The sequence below is a fragment of the Lontra canadensis genome, unplaced genomic scaffold (genome assembly GCF_010015895.1).
Source record: "Lontra canadensis isolate GAN:19392208 unplaced genomic scaffold, GSC_riverotter_1.0 scaffold24, whole genome shotgun sequence".
NCBI classification, from domain to species: Eukaryota; Metazoa; Chordata; class Mammalia; order Carnivora; family Mustelidae; genus Lontra; species Lontra canadensis.
In genome coordinates, this window is record NW_022631018.1 from 2,460,229 (window position 1) to 2,475,842 (window position 15,614).

Here is a 15,614-nt window from a genome sequence, read left to right on the forward strand (position 1 = left end):
TTTCTTTTGTTTTGTTTTGTTTTTAGAGAGGGAAGGGTAGGGGCAGAGAGAGAAAGAGAATCTTAAGCAGTCTCCACATGGAGATCATGACCTAAGCCAAAATCAAGAGTTGAACACGTAACTGACTAAGCCACCTAGGCTCCCCTCCACATGTCTATTTAAATTAAAATTTAAATTTAAATTGTCTAAAACTAGATCAAATTTCAAAACAAGTTCCTTTAGGAGCATTAGCCATATTTCAAGTGCTCAAATGCCACATACACATGGAACAGCACAGATATACAACACTTCTATCATTTTAGAAAGTTCTATTAGACAGTGCTGGACTAGACAGAAGGTCTGCTAAATCTGAGAGGTCATTTATTCATTGATTTACCAGTAGGTGGTGCATTAGCAATAAAACACTCAGGCAAGGACTAAATCTTGAGAGTTATATGCTGAATTTGTAAAAAAATCCCACACCCACACACCAATATGCTTAGGAAATTCAGTTAACAAAAGAATGGCATTAACTTCAGTGATAGACAATGATAAATTTAAGTTAAATTCTGTTTCAGTGAAAAAATCCTAATGGCAAATATGCATGAAGATTTCCTAAAAATTTATAATTTTTATTTTCTCAATATAAGGTATAAGAATACGTAGCAAATGCTTGCTGCCTTGACATCCATTTGAGGTAACTCCTAGTGTAAAATTATATATACATTAACATTGTTTCCATACAATACTGTATTTTTCCTTTCCATAACAAAAAACAAAAATTCATGAATTCAAGGAGTGTCTTTGGGTGGTTAGCCAAAACATATTAACACAGTAAATAAAATTGATAAGAATGACAGAATTTTAAAAATCTTATTCTTAGAAAATCTTCAGCTAAATGATGACTGGCACTGACTGTTGCATTACCTTTTCTTTACTGGGCTCTCTTTATAACAATTTTCCAAAATTACAGAATTTCCAAATAAGGGAGGAAGGGCATTCTTATTTGACTTGGGGAAAAAAGGGGAGGGGGCACCAAATCATAATTAGCATCATTACTTCATGGCATATTAGAAAAATTCTATTAAAACCTTACAAATATATTTATCTTCTGATCCAGACACAACTATGGCAAGGATATCTTTGATTATCCAAAGTTGTCTATGTACATTCAGACAATGTAATATTATTCAGGGTTAAAAAGAAATGAGCTATCAAGAGGTTTGGGTGGCTTAGTCAGTTAAGCATCTGCCTTCAGCTCAGGTCATGATCCTGGGCTTCTGCGATCAAGCCCTGTGTCAAGTTCCCTACTCAGTGGGAAGTCTGTGTCTCCCTCTGCCCTTACCCCTACTTGTGCTCTTTCTCTCTCTCTCTATCTCTCAAATAAATAAATTAAATCTTTAAAAAAAAAAAAAAGAAATGAGCTATCAAGCTATGAAAAAGACCTGGAGGAAGCTTAAATGCATATTGCCCAGTCAAAGAAGCCAATCTCAAAAGTCTAGATACCGTATGATTCCAATTACAAGACATTTCAGAAATGGCAAAACTATGGAGACAATAAAAAGATCAGTGGTCTTCTAAGGGTTGAGGGGATGAAAAGGAGAGATGAATGGGCATAGTGCAGAGGCTTTTTAGGGTAGTGCAAATAAAGACTCTGTATGATACTATAACAATGGATACATGCCATGATACATTAGTCCAGAACCACAGACTGTATAAAACCAAGAGCGAACCCTAATGTAAACTGTGGACTTTGGGTGATTATGATGTGTCGATGCAAGTTCATCAACTGTAACAAATGTATCACTCCGGTATGGGATGTTGATAATAGCAGAAGCTGCACATATGTAGGGACAGGGAGTATATAAGCAATCTCTGTAACTTCCTCGCAATTTTGCTGTGAACCTGAAACTATTCTCTAAAAAGTCCTTTTTTAAAAAGGGGTTGGGGCGCCTGGGTGGCTCAGTTGGTTAAACGGCTGCCTTCGGTTCAGGTCATGATTCCAGGGTCTGGGATTGAGCCCTGCAACGGGCTCCCTGCTCAGCAGAGAGCCTGCTTCTCTCTCTCCCTCTGCCTGCTGCTCTTCTTACTTATGATCTTTCTCTATCTCTCTGTCAAATAAATAAATAAAATCTTAAAAAAATATATAAAAAAATAAAAAGGGGTTATGGGACTCAAAAAGGGGATAATTTCATAAAATATACAACTCTCACAAAATCAAAAGCACAAAAAGTAGATCTATACAGCACTTAAAAAAAAAGATTTTATTTATTTATTTAACAGAGAGATACACAGCGAGAGAAGGAACACAAGTAGGGGGAGTGGAAGAGGGAGAAGCAGGCCTCCTGCCAAGCAGAGACCAGGGACCAGGACCTGAGCCAAAGGCAGATGCCCAATGACTGAGCAACCCAGGCACCCCTATACAGCACTTCTTGAAGGAAAGACTTATCTGGCAGTGAATTTATGTTGCTAGACAAATTCATTTGCTACCTTAGTTATCTTATCAGGGAAGCAATGCATAGTGTGACTGAAAGAACACTCAGCCTTCAAAGTCCAATCTGAGGTTCAGAACCTCCCATCCTTCCAGCTGTCACTTCCTGACTCCCATACTTGCCTTCTTTGACTTCATCATAGCCAAAACTCTGCAGACCCTTCTTATTTATTCCAGTCTGCTAGACAATGCCTTTAACCTTCTCTTCTTTCCTTATCCAGCCTAAACCCTACAGAGTATCACTGTAACCACTATTTCCCCCTTGGGTACCTTGGTCTTGTTGTGTTTTTTTTTGTATGTTTTTGTTTTTGTTTTTGTTTTTTGCTGAGGCAACATCACAAAACCACAAACCTGAATGATTCTTCTACTTGTCTAAGAAGAGGATACTGAACACGACAAGAAAAAGAAAATCACACCATCCTGGGACAGATGTCTCTACCTAGCTAGACCCTCTACTCTCAACAAGCCCAAATTGCAGTGTCCTCATTCTTTGGTGGCTTTACCCATATTATTTTTTTTCCATCTAGAAAGGCTTTCCTGACTGCCACCTGGGGAATGCTGATTTATATTCCACCAGATAACTCAGGCACCATCTCCTGTCTGAAGCCCTTCTCAACATCTACTCATCACTAAGACAGAATAAAAGCTTCTGGGTATAGTACCCTGGTGAACTTATCACTCTATGTTACATATATCTACTCACTTAATTTAGTTATTTCCTTTCTGATATTGTAAACTTACATAGGGGAAAGATGCTATTTTATCCTCATTTATATCCTCAGCAAGGAGCACAATATCTGACATTTAAAGTTTTGGTGAATACATGAATGAATGAATAAAAAAGTATAAACAAATGAGCAAACCAGCCCAGACCCTTGGTAGACCTCTGTTTTTAGTTAAGGCATTTCACGTGTTTCCGTATTTGTTTCATTATTATGGGGAAAAGTATACCTGTGACTTGGTAGTATTATATGGATAGTGCTATAGGATGTACCAGAAAAGAAGATTCAGACATCATGATGTTTACCCATCAGTTCTGCACTCTAAACCAAATGCTCATAACCTCTATCTTTGTGCAGACAAAGCAGTAAGTACTAAGAGCTAATTCAACTTTTATTCATAATAATCAAATAATCACAGCCATTTCTTCACACCTAAAAAATAGCAAGTTACTATGTTTTCCCTGTATTACAAAATCTAATCTGTAGAACAGAACTTATTTCTTAATTAGACAGTTAACTTATAAAATAACAAACATTAATCAATGTTCAGGGGGAATTTAAATCAAATAATTTCTTAGTATGTGTTATTACATAAATATGTTTCAGACTTGGCCAAAGTGACCCCATGTAAACATTCTTCTTCTCATTCAGACGTCCCACAGATAGGCACACGTGCGATACTATGTGCTAACTATGGCGTCAGGCACTAAAGACTCAAAACTGAAGAAAGCAGGGTCTTGCCTTCATGGAGCTTATGGTCTAGTCATCTCACATTCTCTCTATGTGCTTGTTTTGGGGGCATATTTATAGTTTTCTCTCACCTCTAGACTGCTCTTTGGCAGCTAATCTACCAGAATTTAGGGCAAAGGATTTACCAAACTGTTGTGACCTACCTGGTCTACTCTATAAAAGCACCAGAGAAGGAAGGAGTAGGGAGGAGTAAGGAATTAAAATTAAGCACTGATTTGTCTAAGTCATTGTTATACACAGTGCTGAAATTTCCAAAGATTTTTAACCCTTGCCACAGAAACCTGCAGACATTTGTAACTTTCCTATTAAAAAAAAAAAAAAAAATCAGTACTCTCACTTTTCTATCCATACCCAAGAACACTTTACTTAATCTTTTTATACTTGTACCTGAATCCTGCCAATAGTTTGCATAGGCATTTCTGTATACAGGACAGAACAATGGAAAGACACAACTCAAATTTGGGCTTTGTCACTTGTTGGCTTAGTAACCTAGGGCAAGCCAGTAGGGGTCACATAACCCCATCATAAGTCAAGGGGGATCTATATATTTTATTGAGTAAAATTGGATTGTGTTATAACAGAAGCTTGCCCCTAACCATGGAGTCATTAGAATACATTCATTAGATTAAGTAAACACTAAACTTTTCTCTTCATAAAGTTTTCAGTCATCACAGGAAGAACTAGGAAAGCAAATATGTCAATGGAAAACTGTATATTCCTTGGATGTCACTGCAGTGAATACTTGATGCAAACTTCAATAGATTATTTTTTGTGAAATCTAAAAGCCTCCAATGCACTCCTTATTAAATCCATAGTAGAGAAGGCAACAAAAGCCAGTATAAGCATTTTATTCATTTGTGCTGATTCATACTCGGACATCAAACAACCCAGATAATGAATGCAATTAAGTTTTGACAGCAAGTAATGATTTGACAGTTTTCATTTTAAGCATATGGTTTCATCTTATCTAAATGAAATCCACAAAGATGGCACTAGTATACAAAACAGACATATATATATTTTAGGTCAACTTCCAAAAACAAAAAGCTTGACTAGCAAGACTCCAATGTATCAAAATGTCCAGGAAAAGAGATGAGCTAATAAAAAGCAGTTTTCATTATTCCAACATAGATGTGGACTTCTATAAATCACAATTTATTCGTTTGAAAATCTTGCAAGGGGAAAAACTGAAGAGATTGTTATAGCTCTTTGGACTATTCAGAATAGGAAACCTAATGTGATTAATAACTGAAATTCTGCATTCATTCTTTTTGCTTGACCGCATTTTGCCTCAGAAAGGATTATTTTATTTTTGAGAGAGAGAGAGTGTGTGTACTTGCACACAAGGGGAAGGAGGGGCAGATGGAGAGGGAGAGAGACAGGCTCCACACTCAGCACAGAGCCCGAAGTGGGGCTTGATCTCACAATACTGAGATCATGATCTGAGCCAAAATCAAGAGTCAGATAGATGCTTAACCGACTGAGCCACCCGTACCCCTGCTTCAGAAAGGATTTAAAACAGCTTATTGTGTAACACAGTCCTATAAAATTCCAGACCCTTAAGCTTTCAAATATGAATTTGCATACTGATAAAAGTTCTAACTTGACACTTTGAAAGGCATTATTTCTTAATTTATTTTATTCTTTATTTTTATATTCTTATTAACTTTCTTAATTATATCTTAATTATTTTAAATATAAAAGTGGTAAAGAAAATTTATGGAAAATTTAGCAAAGAAAGAAAATACATTACCCATATGTAGTTCAATCCCCCAATAAAAGTAATGTGGGTACTCCCCCAAATTTTTAAATCCTATTTATACCAAGTTTTAAAATATTATATTCCTATTAAATACTTTTTTTCTTAAGTACAGAAAAACATAAGTAAGAAAGTCATTTACAATTCCATTGCCTCCAAAGAAGCAGTGGTCAGTCTCATATTCACATTTTTGTCTCTATCAATCAATTGGGTTTTTCCACCCTTCCTGGCTTAACTGTGGGTGGTTTCGATTTGTTTGTTTATATGTATGACTATCCGGACTTTTGAGTCTTGAGGGAATCCCCTTTCAGAAGAATTTCCTGTGTCTAATTATTCCATTATCTCTACAGTGAGGAACTGTCATAATGAAAGAAGCATATCAACCCATTCACATTCTCTCATGCTCATTATGTGACTAATTCAAACAGCCATCATTTCTAGGATCCATGTTTTTTCTCAAGGCTCTTCTGGTAAATTGATAATGAGTCTAATGTCGCTAAGCAAAATAAGAGTGATGGAAAAGGGCCACTAGAACACTTGCTTCGGCTACTGCTGTACTCAAAATTTCATGATATTGCCAAAATTGAAGTCGTTCAAGTGCCCATGGTCCAAGCAAGATTTAAAGTCCCCCTGGGAGCATTGGAGCAGCTGATTCTAGGACAGGGAAAGGAATTATTTGATTTCATCTACCTTTCTGCTTCCCACTAAGATAATAAAGAATTTTTTCCCAAATCAGAGGACATGTTCAGACTCTAAGAAGCAAAATAATGACAAATATTCATTGCAATTGTGTTCTAGACTTTAGCGTATCTGAGAAGTCTGACACTGGTCTGATTTTATTGCTCACTTTACAAGATACTGGTTTAGTCTGAATATATGCTTGTGGAGTTTTTTTTCCCTTATACTAATTATTTGAAATTTCAGCTAGGATGTGTCTAGATGAAGTTCTCTCTTCATTGACCTTGCTTGATTTGCTCACCCTGGACAATTTTTGTTTTCCTCCCTAGGATAATTCTCTTCAACTATATCTTTTCCTATCTTTTGTTTCACTTGTCTTTGTTATATACATATATATGCCATGTACTTAGAAATCTTGAAGTTCCAAGTTCCAGTCTCTGGTTTTTATCTCTGCTTAATAAAAACAAACATATTATTCACTCTTAGCTCTTTTCCTCAATGTTCTGAAAGAACTTCTCAAATTTGTGAACCATGTCCATTATTTTACTTTCATGGAATATAAACTCTGCTTTTTAGTTCCTCTAATTCCAATTTGCATTATATTATTGTGGTGTTTTTTTTTAAGATTTTATTTATTTATTTGTCAGAGAAGGAGAGAGAGAGAGAGAGAGAGAGAGAGAGAGAGAGCGCGTGCACGCACAGGCAGAGGCAGAGGGAGAAGCAGGCTTCCTGCTGAGCAAGGAGCCTGATGTGGGACTCGATCCCAGGAGACTGGGATCATGACCTGAGCCGGAGGCAGCTGCTTAACCAACTGAGCCACCCAGGCGTCCCATATTATTGTGTTTTAACACCAAAACCTTTCTTATTCCATCACAATGATAGTTGTCCTATCACCTCAGCCAGTTTCTCCTTTATCAATATACACTCCTGCTCAAAGGAGGATAAGTCTTTAGAAAGACATTGGTGACACTAAACATTTTTTCCCCCAGTCTTTTGAATAAACTGCCTTGAGAAGCATCCACTTCTTCTAAGGCTATCTCTCCTTGTTTTGTTCCATATCTTTTTCTTAGGTCTACTGCTTTATTATTTTTTTTCCTGTTTTGTTTTATGTTGATAATTTTCTGTTTATTCACCCTCAAATTAGGCGACATCAAATCCAGACCCAGTGTCTGTCAACAAAGTGTTCGGTCTGACCTAGCTTGATTATTTGCCTACTTCTGTTCTAGTTGAACTGCCTTTGCAGTTCTGCAGTTGAGTTAGTCTGACGTGCATAGCTTTTTGCACAGTTCTCATTTGTTCTTCTGTCTGCGACTATGATGTGCCCCTCTGCTACCATCTCTCTCTAAAATCCCTAGTTGATACCCCTATCAATGTTTCTCCTGTTTCCAAATATTTTCATTGAGAGAGAAACATATATTCAGGTTACAGTTCTCTACGTGGGTCCAGCTTTCTGTCTACTTTTTTTTCCTCTCTCTCTCTGTGTATATGCATTTTATTTTATTTTATTTTATTTATTTTTAAATATTTTATTTATTTATTTGACAGACAGAGATCACAAGTAGGCAGAGAGGCAGGCAGAGAGAGGAGGAAGCAGTCTCCCGGCCGAGCAGAGAGCCCGATGCGGGGGCTTGATCCCAGGACCCTGGGATCATGACCTGAGCCGAAGGCAGAGGCTTTAACCCACTGAGCCACCCAGATGCCCCTGCATTTTATTTTTTATTATTATGTTCACTTAGCCTGTCTACTTCCTGTCCTACATTTTCATTCTGCTTGGTTATCACTATTAATATGTGTGAGGAGATGGCATTATGGCTTCTTAAAGGTAATACTTTCTTTTTGGAGCAAAGTATGAAACAGAAGGACAGAGATATATCTTCCCAGCTTTTATGGGAACATAAAAAAGGTGGATCATTGATTGAGATTTTCATTCCACTGACCTTAAAATATGAACATTACATATGTATATTTACATCATATATACATATGTATATAAATAAAAACCTTTATATACAATAGCTATAAAATTCCTCCTAAAATTTTTGCAACTGTCCACTGCCACTGGGTTTTAGTATTCTTCAGTTTTGTCTTTTTGAGGTCTTTAGTGATATTTTACTGTTAGACAGGAAGAGGTTGCAGCAACTACAGTCATGCTATTTTAAACCAGAAAATTCTTGCTAATTATATTTTAAAACTACTACCTAAACTTTGTAAAGTATGTATGTTTAACTCTTTAAATTGTTCCAGATAGCAGTAGTTTCCAAACAAACATGTGGAGGTAAAGAAATGTAAATGAGGCTATGAATTAAGCTACTGATTCCCATATAAGCAAGAAATTTATTCTTAAAGTATGTATTCAATGCAAGTAAATATTTTACCTTCATGTTTTCTGAAACTGTTTTCTATTTCTGCTTTTAAAAACATTTCACTGCATATAAGTGAAATTAATTTATAATTTTAGATCCAATGTCCAATAGTTGACAAGCATCTTTAATTCTCATAAATTACAACCCTAGGTAAAGTAGTTTATTTCATCAACTATCCATAGCTTTGCAATGGTACCTTCAATAGTAAAATAATGCATTCAGATGGCTACAATTAGCTAGAGCTCTTATTTTTTTTTATTAGACAAGTGTCATTAATAGTAGACTATAGTTTTGTGAGATTTTTAAAATATCATTTTTTGTCACATTCTATCCTTCAAATGCAAGACCAGCTAGGCAGGCCATAAAATAACACCTCTAAATAGGTTTATACCACTAGAGATTATACATACTAGCCAGTAATCAGGTAATGTTGTTTGTCTTTTGTATTTATGTTTTGTGTATTATATCTTTGTGTAAATATCTTACCTCAGCACTTATTTAAATCACTGGATAATAACGACTATTTTGCCAGAAAGAAAAGAGTCAAGGGCTTCTTTTAAAGACACACCTTTCTAAATCATAGGGTTCATTCTGTAGAATAGATTCAAATGCTATTTCAGAAAACCTTATCCATGAAACTGAGAGGTCTTTTATAAATGCAGATTCTCAGGCCCAAACACCAGGCCTACGGAATCAGAATCTTTAGACATGAGGTTAGAAATCTGCTTTTTAATAAGTTCTTTGGATAATTCTTTATCCATAAAAGTTTGAGAGTTTGAGAATTACTGCTCTAATTCACTAAATTGAATACAAATGCACTGAAAGTTAACCTGGGGAAACTAGGAAGGCTTTTACAATCCCATTCTAAGGGTCTTCAAGTAAAGAACCAAGATCAAATTTCAGAAGTCCATTAGCATTTTATTCTATCTGTAAAAACAGTCTCAAAGTTCTGGTAACTCAAGTTACCACTTGGATAGACTCTAATTATCTAAGCAGTTTACCATGTGGAAATGCAGTGAGCCATTTACAAAAGCAATGTTTCCCTAGAGGATTCACCAGCTCGACCAACAAAAGACACACATTCGGACTGCAGAACATATCTCAACTACCAGTGAGAGAACTAGAATCATTTTGTTAATTCTCATGGTAGTTTCACCTTTCTGCCATTAATAACGATCTCAGGGCTAGCCTTGAGATGCAACAGTCATTCTGTTAGATAACTTTGTTAAAAAATCATCTGAGAGTTACTTCAGGCAGGTTATAAAGTTGTTCCTAATACCATAACCAAATAGCCAGACACAATCCTGAAGCAATCAGGATCCCGCATCAAGGATTTGAAATGAAATATTCTGTTGAAGCAGCAACTGAATCTTTCAGCTTAAGAGTGTAAAACTGCCAAGAGTAACTGATTCATTACATTAAGGCTCTCAGCTGGTCTATAGACATTTAGAAGCCAAATGTGATTCTACTCAAAGAGATACTTTGGAACAGTTCTTGATCTTCATTTAATCCTCCTGGAGAATATATATATTTGTAGCCAGTAAACCACATTGTTAACACACTGTTTTCAGCTATCTAGACATTTAGTCTATAAAGACATAATTAAAGACTGGCTTACCATTAGTTTATTGTCAGTACGCACTTTTGTGTATAAGATAAATAAGATAAAACAACCTTGGTAAAATTTAATAAAATTTCACAAAGATGAGAAAAATCTTAAACTTTAGTTAAAAAATTAAAAGTAGGGGGCGCATGGGTGACTCAGTGGGTTAAGCATTCCACTCTTGATTTCGGCTCAGGTCGTGATCTCAGGGTGGTAAAATTATGCCTTCCACTGAACTCCGCACTCAGTGAGGAGTCTGTTTGAGATTCTCTCCCCCTCTGTCCCTACCCCCACTTTCTAAAATAAATAAACAAAATCTTTAAACAGAAAAAATAAGTAAAAGTAAATTAGTTACACTGGAAATAATACAATACTCAAACTGGGAAGGATTTTTTTTTAACCAATTATTAAAACAATTAGAATTTTTAAAAAAAAATCCACAAGACAGACTGAAGAATTTAAAACTATTAAATCATCCAGAGACAATTTTTATTTATAGTCTCAAAATAAAAGTCTCTTAAAAGGACTAGTTGTGTTTATCTTAAAAAGTCACCTATTTCTGGGGCGCCTGCATGGCTCAGTGGGTTAAAGCCTCTGCCTTCGGCTCAGGTCATGATCCCAGGGTCCTGGGATCGAGCCCTGCATCAGGCTCTCTGCTCAGCAGGGAGTCTGCTTCCTCCCTCTCTCTGCCTGCCTCTCTGCCTACTTGTGATCTCTGTCAAATAAATAAATAAAATCTTTTTAAAAAAGTCACCTATTTCTTAGTGATGTTTTAGTTTCCAGTTTAGCCAGCTTTAGACTATTTAAGATCCATAAGGCCTCCATCATTCAAAACAGTAGTTGCTTGGGTAGAAGCTATCATTCTCAGGTAGCCAACTTAAGGGAATCAAGTTCAAAGAAAGAGGAGGAAGACACCATAATTCTGAAGTTACCATATGCACATACCTTGCACTGTGAGGAAAACGGAAGCGGCTGACGATCCTCCTTCATTGGAAACCACGCAGAGATATTCCCCAGCGTCGCTGAACTTCACGCTCCGTAGCTCCAAGGAGAGGTTAGCCAAGATCCTCATTCTCGCTGGGTCAGCCTGTCGGGCATCTCTGTCATTCCTCTGCCAGGTTAGATTGTAATCCACTGCACTGAGGACGAGACAGGTCAGAACTGCTCTTTCTCCAGGAGGGACTGTAACATTTTCAGGCACTTGGATGACTGGAGGGGGCTCTGTGTGAAATGAAAACATTCAAATCAAGAGACCTAACAACCATTTTGCTCACTTATAGATGTGGTTTAAAAATTTAATGAGTACATATTGAATATCTTATAGAGAAGATGCAGTACAAGAGAATGTATTCATTACTACATATGTCTATGACCTGAAGAAAATTATCATTTAATCAAAAGATTCTTAAAAAGTAGTGCATGTTGTAAAAAAATAAAATAAATCTAATTTTTATCGCATGTGCCAAATACTGTAGTTATAAATGTATGCCTTTAATTGAAGACTTGAATATTCTCTAATTTAAATTTTAAATTAAATTTTAAAACATCTTACTATAAAAGTGAGCAATAGCACAGGGTACCTATAACCTGAAGACACCATGCAAAGAATGTGTTTTTAGTTCCTTTAATCCTCAATGTAAAAAGAAAAAAGTAGTGCTTGTTTACATACCAAAGCATACCTGAGTCTAAATTTATAAATTATAGATATGAAAATCAAAAAGGCATGGCAAAAGGATATGATTAGACTAATTTTGGATTACAGTGTGAAACAAATTTTTGTGAGTTTTGAAGAAAGTAGCATTTGTGGATTTTTTTAAATTTAAAACTACTTAGTGTTTTAAAGAAAAGAGGACACAAAGTATGGTAGACAATAGTATACTAAGTATGATAGCATTAGCTTTAAGGAGAGTTACAGTCTCATTAAAAAGACACAGTACAACAGCGGTGTATGACAAATGTTTCCCCAGAGGCATGAGGAATGTCTTGATTTAAGAAGGTCAAGTTAAGAGTAGGCATAGACCTTTAATAAAATTGTACACATAAAGCCATGCACACAAAAGGTATTGAGTAATGCATGCACATTTCAGATGTGGTTAAAACCCATTTACTAGTTAAATATTTAGCCAACATTTTAGAGAGAATCACATATCACTCTAGTTAGGTTTGAGAATGAATACAAATGCCCCTCTAAAGGACACTCTGCCTGAGTGCTGTAGCAAGCCACTACTCAGCAGTTATACAGTAATAAAAACTGTGCTGAGCTATGCTCGCTGGAAACCCACGGGCCTATTTTAATTTAAATAGGAAAGAGTATCTGATATTCAAGATCAAATTTTATTCTTCTTCACTGAAAACTATAAGTGCAGATGTATCAGAAGCCTAGAGAAAACCTGGGAGCAATATGATAAAACCATAGCAGTCATCTCCGAGGGATAGACGTGTATATTTTCCATATTTTTCTTTGTATTTATCTTGTTTTCCAAACATTTTTAGAAGAGTAGAAGCTATTTTATTTATTTTTTTATAGATGCCATTTTAAATTATTGTTTAAAAACAAAATTTTATCATTTTGCTATGTTTTTAAAATATTTTATGAAAATGGCTAGCAAATCAAGTAGAAAGAGTACATGACAAAGTTAGAAAGTTCTGGAGTCTAGCTGGGCTTGACACAGAAAATATGAGATGCTTTGTTAAATTTAAATTTCAGATAAGCAATCAAATAATATTTTAGTATACAGGGGCACCTGGGTGGCTCAGTGGATTAAGCCTCTGCCTTTGGCTCAGGTCATGGTCTCAGGGTCCTGGGATCGAGTCCTGCATCAGGCTCTCTGCTGAGCAGGGAGGCTGTTTTTCTCTCTCTGCCTGTTTCTCTCTCTGCCTGCCTCTCTGCCTACTTGTGATCTCTCTCTCTGTCAAATAAATAAATAAAATCTTAAAAAAATATTTTAGCATACATATGTCTCATGAAATTATTTCAGACACACTTATATGAAAATAGAATTTACCTGGGTATTCCAGGTTTTTATTTGCCGAATCTGGCCACTATAGGCTGCCTAGTTCTATCTCTAGGTGTGCGACCTTAGAGAAGTTGATAACTAAATTAGGTTATCATTTTTTTTTTTTAAGGGAGGGAGACAGTAGGGATGGAGGTGGTGCAGTGGGCAGAGAGAAAATCCTAAGCTGGCTCCACAACCAGCCCGGAGCCCAGTGCCGGGCTCAATGTGAGGCTCAATCTCACAACCCTGAGATCATGACGTGAGCCAAAATTGAAAGTAGGATGCTTAACTGACTGAGCCACCCAGGCACGCAATTAAATTAGGTTATCTTAAAGACCTTTTCTAGTGCTAATGCTTTATGATTCTAACATACAAGGTGGCATAACCACTTAAGACCTGAAAATGGTGTGTGTTCACATCCTATCAAGATCTTTCTGAAGGCCACACGATGTTTTGTATGGTTTTCTTTTCTTTTCTTTCTTTCTTTTTTTTTTTTTTTTTTGTTCTTCTGAAACAAAGTTCTTCAGCTTTGGGGGGATTTTTAGAAAATGGGAAATCTCACTTTAGGCATGTTGGGTTATGCTGGGCACATGCCTATATCCCTCTTAAGGACCAAGGCACTCATTTCCCCAGCTGCTATGCTTGTTGGCTACATATAGCTCATAGTCAAGGCCGCTAATCTGCTCAGGGTAAGACCCCCTGTCCAGGGTAGCCCACATCCAGGGATCACTTCATGAGGAAGCAAAGGATCAGCTCTCTTGCCTCAATTCAGGGCCATGACAGTTCCAGAATTCCCTGTGGGTCAGCTAAGGTCCTAGTAGTGACTACAAGACAGTTTAACTTCTTCTGCTTCTGTTAACTCCCTTACAGGTGCTTCTTCCTGGAAAATTCCCCAATAACCCTCTTGCATACAAGCCCTGGCTCACTGTCTAATCCCTCTTCAGACATAAATCCAAATAGGTAACATGCCAACTTTCTAATAACCTAACAGGTGGGATTTGAAATAATGACATACAATTTCATTGCTGCATAAATAACTAGAGATAATAAGTATTATACACACGGAAATATTTATGCATGCATAAATAAATTCGGCGAGGTTGGAGGAAATGATGAGGGAGGCCAAGATAACAGAACGCCTGGCCTGGTGCTTGAAGTCAGCCCTTCCTAAGTGAAAGGGTTGGATGACGATGCTAGACTGAGGCTGGAATAAAAGAACCAGAGATGGAACCTCAAAGCCTCAAAACTGAAAGAAGAATGACAAGTATAGGCCTTGTGGCATTAGGTAAAGATTGCTGGAAGCGAGTGCAGGAATCTTCTCACTCCCTATCCTTGTGACCATAATGGGTCATTTGCCTGTTCTGGGCTTTAGTTTCCTTACCTACAAAATGATGAGGGGGTGTAAGATTGTTTCCAAGTCTTATCCTGTTCTAATTATAATTATAATTTAAGATTACCTGTCACTGGCATGCCCCTGACAAGTCTTCTTTATTCTTGGTATTTTACTTAAACCCAGAATTATAGTACGCTGTGTGTGTGCACTGGGGGGAGGGCCATTGTGTGAAGAAAGAAATTCAGTAAGTTAATGTAACTTTGTAACAGTACCAAACTGAATTACTAAATGTCACTTGAAAAGGATGAATTTTTCATGCTTCTGCAACCCTATTCATTTGTTTCTATGTGGTTATATGCAATAAAAGAAGTTCAATGCTTTTCACACCATTTTGCTTTTAAAACATTCAATAAGCAACATTTCAAATGAACCAAAAATCTTAAACATCTCAACCAGAAGAAAATTCTGGAAAAATCGAGGTAACTTATTGGTAGAACTTTAGCTTTTCTTTAAACATTTTTTTTTAAAAAGATTTCATTTATTTATTTGACAGAGACAGAAAAATTACAAGTAGGCAGAGAGACAGGCAGAGGGGGGCGGGGAAGCAGGCTCCCCGCTGAACCGAGAGCCTGATGCAGGGCTTGTTCCCAGGACCCTGAGATCACAACCTGAGCCAAAGGCAGAGGCTTAACCCACTGAGACATCCAGGTGCCCTAGAACTTTAGCTTTTCTTTAAACTACTCTTGCGTGCCCTTTGACTTTACAAATCAGTGTCCACAGTGACACAGGAGCATCACTAACCCACAATGCCTTGATTTCTAATACTCCTTTCCAAAATATAAGATCTAACTATCCTCTGCATTTGCACATGATTCCAGTGAGCTGGTCAGGTAACTGCTGGGTTCTCAGCCCAGGCTAAGAGAAATTCAGAAGTGAGTGG

At 36.8% G+C, this 15,614-nt stretch overlaps 1 protein-coding gene across 1 annotated transcript in view; it reads right to left on the minus strand.

The window, feature by feature from the left end:
* HMCN1 (hemicentin 1) overlaps positions 1-15,614 on the minus strand; it is a 471,117-nt gene that overhangs the window by 252,668 nt on the left and 202,835 nt on the right. Inside the window, exon 11 of the mRNA XM_032862623.1 lies at positions 11,291-11,566. Within this exon, the coding sequence (XP_032718514.1) occupies positions 11,291-11,566 (276 nt within the window). The remainder of the gene's footprint in view (positions 1-11,290; positions 11,567-15,614) is intronic.